This window comes from Miscanthus floridulus, chromosome 16 (assembly GCF_019320115.1).
Source record: "Miscanthus floridulus cultivar M001 chromosome 16, ASM1932011v1, whole genome shotgun sequence".
In the NCBI taxonomy this organism is placed as follows: domain Eukaryota; kingdom Viridiplantae; phylum Streptophyta; class Magnoliopsida; order Poales; family Poaceae; genus Miscanthus; species Miscanthus floridulus.
In genome coordinates, this window is record NC_089595.1 from 17,197,303 (window position 1) to 17,206,385 (window position 9,083).

The 9,083-nt window shown below is 53.7% G+C and overlaps 1 protein-coding gene across 1 annotated transcript; it reads left to right on the top strand.

Moving 5' to 3' along the window:
- The first annotated feature begins 318 nt into the window (after positions 1 to 318).
- LOC136510341 (uncharacterized) lies at positions 319 to 993 on the top strand. The gene has a single exon (XM_066504828.1). The coding sequence runs from the start codon at positions 319 to 321 to the stop codon at positions 991 to 993; it is 675 nt and encodes a 224-aa protein (XP_066360925.1).
- The last annotated feature ends 8,090 nt before the right edge of the window (positions 994 to 9,083 follow it).

The window sequence follows — 9,083 nt, forward strand, 5'->3', positions numbered from 1 at the left end:
TGTCGACTGTATGGGGGGTCAGAAGCCCACCGAGGGCACGCCCGACCACTTCAAAAAGCTGCTCGAAGGACCATGCCCAAACCACGCCTTCCCCATCAAGCACATGTACAAGGACTGCGCCCTCATGAAGTGGTTCTTGTCTGGCGGTGCTAGCAAAGGAGAGCTAAAAAAAGACCCCAAGCCAATGAAGGATGACGCCAATAGGAAGGACGATGGCTTCCCGACCCTCGACGGATGCCTCATGATCTTCGAGGGGGCTATGACTCCAAACGCTGACAAAAGCTGGCGCGTCATGAGGTCTACATGACCAAGCCTACCATGCCCGCCTTCCTTCGGTGGTTAGAGTCCGCCATCACCTTCGACTGGACCGACCACCCCGACAGCATCCCTCAGCCAGGAAGGTACCCACTCGTCGTTGACCCAATCATCGGCAAGATGCGGCTTACCAAGGTACTAATGGAAGATGGTAGTGGCCTCAACATCCTATATGCCAAGACACTCGACGCCAAGGGAATTGACCAATCACGCATCCGACCGACCGGGGCTCCTTTCCATGGCTTCGTGCCGGGGAAGCAGGCCATGCCGCTCGAGCAGATCGATCTGCCCATCACCTTTGGGAATCAAACCAACTATAGGACAGAGACCCTTATGTTTGAAGTGGTCAAGTTCCATAGGACCTACCACATGATCCTCGGGCGGCCATGTTACGCGAAGTTCATGGCTGTCCCCAACTATACCTACCTGAAGCTGAAGATGCTAGGCCCGCAAGGGGTCATCACCGTCGGCACTTCTTTCCAACGTGCCTACGAGTGTGAGGTGGAGTGCTGTGAGCACGCCGCCACAATCGTCGCCTCCACCGAGCTCGCGGCTATCGGAGAGAGGACCATCGAGGAGCCCTCGGACTCCAAGCAGTCGGCTGGGTCCTTTGAGCCTGCTAAAGGTGTCAACAAGATCCCCATGGACACCAGCAACCCCGATGGCAAGGTGCTTTGAACCGGCACAACGCTTTCCTCCAAATAGGAAAGCGCGCTCGTCAACTTCCTCCACACCAATAGTGATATCTTTGCGTGGAAACCCTCGGACATGTCGGGCATTCTGAGGGAAGTCACCGAGCATGCCTTGAAGATCTGGCTAGACTCCAAGCCAGTGAAGCAATGACTACACCGCTTCGATGAGGAGTAGCGCAGAGCCATCAACGAGGAGATTGCGAAGCTTTTGGCGGCCGGATTCATCAAGGAAGTGTATAATCCTGAGTGGTTAGCCAATCCTGTTCTTATAAGGAAAAAGAGTGGGAAATGGAGAATGTGTGTTGATTACATGGGTCTCAACAAAGCGTGCCTAAAGGATCCATTTCCTTTGTCGCGCATAGATCAAGTAGTCGACTCGACCTCAGGGTCCAAAACCCTCTGCTTCCTTGATGCGTACTTCGGGTACCATCAGATCACGGTGAAGGAGTCTGACTAGCTCACGACTTCTTTCATCACCCCCTTTGGATCATACTGCTACATCACGATGCCATTTGGTCTAAAAACACTGGGGCTACATATCAGCGTTGCATGCTCAAGTGTTTTGGTAACCTCATTGGTCAAACCATTGAGGCTTACGTGGATGACATCGTAGTCAAATCCAAATGCACCAACGAGCTTATAACCGACCCTGAGTTGACCTTTGCGAAACTTTGAGCGAATGGCATCAAACTTCACCATGAAACTCCAAGGGGTATGCTACTTGGGTTCATTGTTTCCGAGCACGGCATTGAAGCCAACCTGGAAAAATCTCAACCATCATGAGGATGGGCCAGATATAGAACATAAAGGGGGTATAGCGCATCATAGGGTGCCTCACCGCACTCAGCCGCTTCATCTCACGCCTCGGCGAATGGGGTCTCCCCCTTTATCGGCTCCTGAAGAAAACTAACCACTTTGAATGGATGCCCGAGGCTAGGAGGCACTTGATAAGCTCAATGGGCTCCTGATGAGGGCCCCAATCCTGGTTCCCCCGACTATCGGGGAGCCACTCCTGCTCTACATCGTGGCCACCACGCAGGTGGTCAGCGCCCTGCTAGTGGTGAAGCGAGAGGAAGAGGGGCATGCCCTCAAAGTACAATGTCCCGTGTACTTCATTAGCGATGTCTTGTTTGACTCCAAGACCCGCTACCCCTAGATCCAAAAGTTCCTCTACGCCATCCTCATCACCAAGAAAAAATTGTGCCACTACTTTGGGTCGCACCCAGTGACGGTGGTGACATCCTTTCCTCTCAGCGAGGTTGTCCAGAACTAGGATGCGACGAGAAGAATCGCCAAGTGGGCTCTCAAATTGATGGGAAAGTCATCTCATATGTCCCATGGACCACCATCAAGTCCCAGGCGCTGGCCCACTTCGTAGCAGAATGGACTGAGATCCAAATGCCACCAGCGACCGTCGATCAAGAGTACTGGACTATGTATTTCGATGGTTCATTGATAAAGAAGGGCGCCGGCATTGGGCTAGTCTTTGCCTTGCCCCGTGGGGTGCGCATGAAGTACATGGTCTGCCTCCATTTCCCCACGTCAAACAACATGGTAGAGTACGAGGCTCTTGTCAGCGGTCTGCACATCGCGATAGAGTTGGGCATCCGATGGCTCGATGTCCGGGGTGACTCCCAACTAGATATCGACCAGGTCATGAAGGAATCAAGCTGCCACAACCTCAAGATGACTGCATACTACTAGGAGGTCCGCAAGCTGGAGGACAAGTTCGACGGCCTCGAGCTCAACCACATCCCCTGATGGATCAACGAGATGGCCGATGAGCTGGCAAAAATGGCATTCAACCAAGAGCCAGTCCCAGTCGGCATCTTTTCTAGCGATCAACATAAACCCTCGGTCCAATACGAAGAGCTAGGGCAGGCTGGTGGCAAGCCGCCCATCTTAGACCTAGGGGCTGGGTGACTGATAGCTTCACCCGACCCCTCAGCCCATGGCTTGGGGCTGGGCAACAGACAACCTCTTCCGACCCCTCTAGCCTAGGCTCGGGGGCTGGAGCTAACAACGTGTTGCCCACCCAGGCTCAGGAGCCGGCCTCCCATCGGCCCCGTTTGACCTCGAAGCTATGGAGGTCCATGAAGGTCTGGTGATGGAGATTGATGCTGACCTAGCGGCGGAGCTCGACCCTCCTACCGATTGGAGAACGCCTTACCTCGACTACCTCATCTAGGTGGTGTTGCTAGCAGACAAGATGGAAGCTCGATGGCTCACGCGCCACGCCAAGTCGTTTGACATTATCAAGGAAAAGCTCTACAAACGTAGCCACATCAGGATCCTACAGCGCTGTATCCCGATCGAACAAGGGAAGCAGCTACTGGGTGACATCCACGGTGGGGTTTGTGGGCACCACGCCATGCCTAGAACCCTGGTCGAGAATGTGTTCTGACAAGGCTTCTACTGGCCGACGTATGTAGCCAACGCTAAGCAAGTTGTACGCACCTACAAAGGGTGCCAGTACTACGCTCGGTAGACCCACCTGCCTGCCCAAGCGCTCCAGACCATCCCCATTACATGGACGTTTGTGGTCTAGGGACTTGATATGGTTGGGCCTCTTAAAAAGCACTCGGGGCCTACACACACCTACTTGTCGCCATAGACAAGTTCACGAAATGTATAGAGGCTCAACCGATCTTCGTGATCAAATCCGAGCAAGCCGTGGAATTTTTCCATGACATTATCCATTGTTTTGGAGTCCCGAACTCTATCATCATGGACAACAGCATGCAGTTCACTTCGATTGGGCCGCCATGGCTCACCCCCGTATGAATGGGCAAGTCGAGCGCGCAAGCAGTACGGTCCTATAAGGGCTCAAGCCCAGGATCTTCAACCAGCTGAACAAGTTCGGTGGCCAATGGGTCACGAAGCTCCCTATGGTTCTCTGGAGCCTAAGGAGAACCCCTAGCCGAGCCACCGGCTACACTGCCTTCTTCATGGTCTATGGCTCCGAGGCCATCCTCCCAACTGACCTCGAGTATGGGGCGCCAAGGGTCAGAGCGTACAACGAGCAGGGAGCCAAGGCGTCCCTTGAAGATGCCATGGATCAGCTCGATGAAGCACGTGACATAGCCCTCCTCTGCTCGGCTAAGTACCAACAAGCATTGCGCTAGTACCACAACTGTCACGTGTGGGGTTAGGCCTTCAACGTTCAATACCTGGTACTCCGCCTCGTCCAGAGCAACAAGGATCGCCACAAAGCTATCGCCGCCATGGGAAGGACCATACGTCGTTGTGAAAGTGCTCTGACCGGGCACCTACAAGCTCAAAGCCATCGATGGCCAAATCTTCACCAATGTATGGAACATTGAGTAGCTACGTCGCTTTTACCCTTAGCTCTTTTTCGAGTCATTGACGTACTTATGTAAAAACATGTTTCTAAAATAAAAAGCACTCTTCCCTATCAGTTTTAATTCGCTTCCCCGTTTCTTAGTGACACCCGACCCCTACAAATGGCTAGGGGTCGGGCCTCACCGGGGTATACTCTCACTCAGAAACTCGCATCCGACCCCTTCCTACGTTAAGGCCTGAAAAGTAAGAGTTGTGAAAACAAACTATGAGTAAAACCGGGCGGACAGCTAAAAGTCCTACACCCCAGCGGCTACGGTGCTTTTGCTCCCCGGCGTAATCAAAGTTTTTTCACCGGCTCGAGCTAAACAAAACCAATGATGGAAGGGGTCGGATCGCACCTACTCGTTTTACATTTGAGATAAAAACTTTTTCACCACAAGTTCGAATCATACTCCTTTTCATGATTAGATAAGGACAAACGTTTAAAACAAAAATACTTGTTCATTACAAAATTATTGGCTCCACGGCCCAAATTCACCTAACTAACTAGCACCTCCGGGGGAGTACTATGTCTTCAATCTTGTCCGCCAGGTTCTGCAAAAGGGAAGCCACCGCGGATTCCATCTCCTCCAACTCGCGGGCTTCATAATCGGGCGCGTAGCCATGGCTCATCGCCTCCAGATCGATGTTGTCCCCATAATGAGAATGAGCAATCGCAAAGGACTGATTGACAACGACACGGAGGGCATTCCTCTTGAGCTAGCGCACCTGGGCCATGATCTCGATGGCACAGGCCGTGAGCGAGCTGGTCTCCTCCGACTGCACCACTTGAAGGTCACTGCAGACCACTCCGAGGGTGACGCTCAGGATACCGAGCTCGTCACTCTCTGCCTAAAGATTTTTTCCTCACCTCGGCAAGATCCACAGCTAGCCCTATAGAAACGCTCTCAGCCTCTAGCTTCCGGGTTGTCTCCCTTTCGAGCTCGGCCTAGAGGGAGCTGACCTTCTGCTGCGCATTGTTGCACTCTTGGTAGGCCTGGTCGCGCTCTTGGAAAGCCTAATCGCGCTCCTCGTGAGCCACAGCACGCTTCGAGCAGAGCCTCTCCGCGGTTTGGATGAGGTCATCCCGCTCCTTGCGCAGCCGCTAGATCATTGCGGCATCTTGGCTCGCCTTCTAGTCCAAGGCCATGAGCTTTTCCTCGGCCCCAGCTTCAGCTCCCTCTCCCCCTCAACCTCACCCAGGAGGTCAAGGATCCATTGGCGGGTCTCGGCATCCTTTTGGAGCAGCTCATCCTGCTCTTTCCTCACCCTGGCGGCTTCTTCATCATCCTTCCATGACCTCGCCGCCAGGACCTCGAACGCTTGCTCGGCCGAGTTACTGTCCTAATAGGCCTCCGCCACCCGCGATAGAAGATTGGCCGCCTCCTCGATGAGGGAGTCAGCTCGACCACCGTCTACTGGGCCGCAGCGAGCTGCGCTGTCACCTCCCTACGCAACAGTGCCTCCTTGACGAGGCAGTCCCAGGCTTCCTTCTGGTGATGGAGGAACTGGGATTTGCCCCAGATACGAGCTATGAGGGACTACAGGGAAACGATGGTCAGAAAACAAAAAATATATAAAGGAAGAAGAAGATAAGAAGCAAGACCGAGCAATACCCGCCGAGAGGGAACGATAATGCCGTGCAGTGTGCCTGTGGTGTTTTCTAGGGCCTCGAGCAAGATGCCTCCTGCTCCATGCTCTCCTCGGTGTCGTCGATAGTGAAGGATGTTGACGCCGGATCTAGTGGGTCCATCCACTGAAGTATGGCTGTGCCCCACGTGGGTGAGCTGCTGCCCACTGAGGTCAGGGTCAAGGACGACTCCCCGTCGACCCCAAGCGCCGTCGATCCCTCTCGGCAAGATGCCTCCACCGAAACATCCCCTTCGGTGGAGGAAGAGGTCATCAGTGTGGATGCGAGCCTCTCCCCCAGCACCGTGACTCTCGAGGATCCCTTGACCGTGCCCCCTCCATCTGACCCACGTTAGGCGCCGCCACTTGGGCTGTCGATGGCATGGGTCAGGCAGATACCTCGGCCGACGCGATAGTCGTGCCCGACTGTGACCCATTCATCACGAGCACCGCCACCTCCACCTACGATGGTAGAGTCAACTGGATGCGCCACCCCTATCACGGTCGGTACCATGAGCGCGGTTGATAGCCCAGTCCGCCCCATCGTCGCTAGCTGTACTACGGCCGTCATCAGCTGCTCCGCGACCGTCGAAGGTGCCCCTTGTGCGCCCATGTCTGCCAGTCCCGCCAAGGGCACTAGTGACGCCTCAGGCGGCACCTGACTAGCCGGTGACACAGCCACACTAGCGCTGCTCCCGCCTGATCCTGGCGTGACACCAGCCGACGACCGCCGCCCCGATTGGAGGGCAAGGCTCTTCTTTGGTGCTAGCGCCAAAGGATTCCGCTGCTTGCCAACCATGCAAGGGGCAAAAATCATAAATTACAATGAAATTTGACAAAAATAGGAAAACGGAGGAATTGATAACTCACCTCAGCGACGTCGGGCAGCAGATGCATTTGGGGGACGAATCCCCTGACTCATCTGAGCAAGACCATTTCAAGCCCGCCCCTGCTCCTAGGCAGAGGGGCTCGCCCCTGATGGCTCCTGGGAACATTGGCGGAACGCCTCGCTCCCCTTGGCTCTTAGGGCACGATGCTAGAGCCGCCCGCTTCCGCTGGCTCTTGTGGTGTGACGGTAGAGTCGCCCGCCTCTGTTGACTCTAGGGGCAGGCTAGCGATGCATCCTATTTCCGCCGTTCTTCAGGCGTTCCCACTCGACACCATCGGCCAACTCCATCACCTTGTCATCGTCATCATCATCGTTGTCATTGGTGTCCTCCCCTCACCCCCGCACTCGCTACCTCCTTTGCTGCTTCTTCTTGTTGTCCTCCTTCACCTTCTTCCGCCGTTCTACCTCAGTAGCGGTGCTAGGTGATCCATGAGGATGAGGTCCCTTAGCTGGTCCCGCCCCTCTCAAAAGTCAGTCTTGTGGGGTCAGGAAATCAATTGGAAAAGAGGCCAGAGAAAGGGAAACTTACGAAGACGATGTAACCTAGTTCCAGTCGCATCGGGGGATGCCCCGGCACCGAGTAAACGTAGTCAATGGTGGCGCCCATGTCGACCCGCAGAGGCTCCTTCGCCTCCTTGATGCGTTGTGCGATCTCAGAGTTGGGGAGCGCTCCCTCGACGAGAGCCGTCCCATCGCGCGACACCTCGGGCGCCATCGCATATAGCGGGAGAGTGCGCGTCATCAACGATGCCACCCTCCTCACATGGTAGGCTCCGATGATGCCCGACCCCTTCAGACCGTTCTTCTTCAGGATGTGGATGGCGGCGATATGGTCCCAGATTTTCTTCTTGTCCTTTGCTGGGACGCCCCACTTCCTCCACGGCTCTGGGGCCTCCTCGATCAGGTGCCCGGTAAACTCCGGTAGAGGGGCGGCAGTGTCGTTCTTGAGGTAGAACTACTACGAGTGCCACCCCTTGTTGGACGTCGAGAGCCGCATCGGTGGGCACTCGCCAACCCAGTTGTTCCAAAGCTGAATGCTGGTGCACCCCATCGGCATGTGCAGATCTAGCTTGTCGCCCTTCTCCCTCTTCTTCTAGAGGTTGATGGCGAAGAAATACCTCCATAGATCAAAGTGAGCGCTGATCCCCAGGAATCCTTCGCACAGCGCGATGAACGACACCATGTGCTGGGTCCTGTTGGGATTGAGGTGTTGTAGCTTGATCTGGTAGTAGTGCAGCAGCCCTTGAAGGAATTTGTGGGCGGGGGTCGAGACCCACGCTCGTGGAAGTGGGCGAACGACACCACGTAGCCGTCGGGCGGCGACGGCATGTTCTTGTTGCCCGGTAGCAACCACTCCTGAGCCGTGGTCTGCGCGCGAAGGAGGCCACGACGGACGAGGCCCTCCATGCGTGCGAAGGTGATGTTAGAGCGGCACCATGGATCCATTGAAAGCAGGGGCAGATGAATGTGAGCTCGGCGACGATGGAGAAGTGGAGGCAGAAAACCCTAGCTTGATGGCAGCAGAGAAGCGAAGGCAGGAAACCCTAGCTTGATGGCAGCAGAGAAGTGAAGTGGTGTTATGTTCAACCAATTTTAAAATTTAATTTAGAACAAAATTTTATTTTGAAAATATCCCTTGTAATGTTGTTGGCTCGGTCAAACTTCACGACAAGTGGTTCGTGACAAAAAGTTTTTGAAGTCATGAATAGGATGAGAAGAGAAAAAGGTTGACTTAAATTTGACATGACATTTACATGCAACACATATTACAAGAAAATTTTTAAAAGGTTTGTATTTTTACATTACACAAAACATGATAAATTACAATATTTCCCCTCAGTAGCCTTCGCACCGCCACGTGTGCATGTCTTAATTGATTAGACAACATTTACACAAATCAATACAGCTCATGCTATTGGTGGTAAGGAAAAACGGATAATTTGTTTCTTAACAAAAAGAAGTGTGAAGATTATGTAATTCTTACTCCCAAACTTTTTGTTTTTGTCATTTGTGGAAGCATTGGGCTTTAACTAGATCCACGACAATGGGGTAAATGAGTGGATCGGAGTCGGACTTCCATTTGTTCGCTTGCTTCCCATGTGCCGAGATGTCATCTGAGATCATGTACTTGCTTGCTACCCATGTGCCGAGATGTCATCTGAGATCATGTATAACTATAACTATAACTACTCTCTTTAACACGCTAGGAATCCCTG

What these genes read in the sequence shown, in the direction of transcription:
- LOC136510341 (XM_066504828.1), top strand. Translation starts at nt 319, where the DNA reads ATGCCCGCCTTCCTTCGGTGGTTAGAGTCCGCCATCACCTTCGACTGG.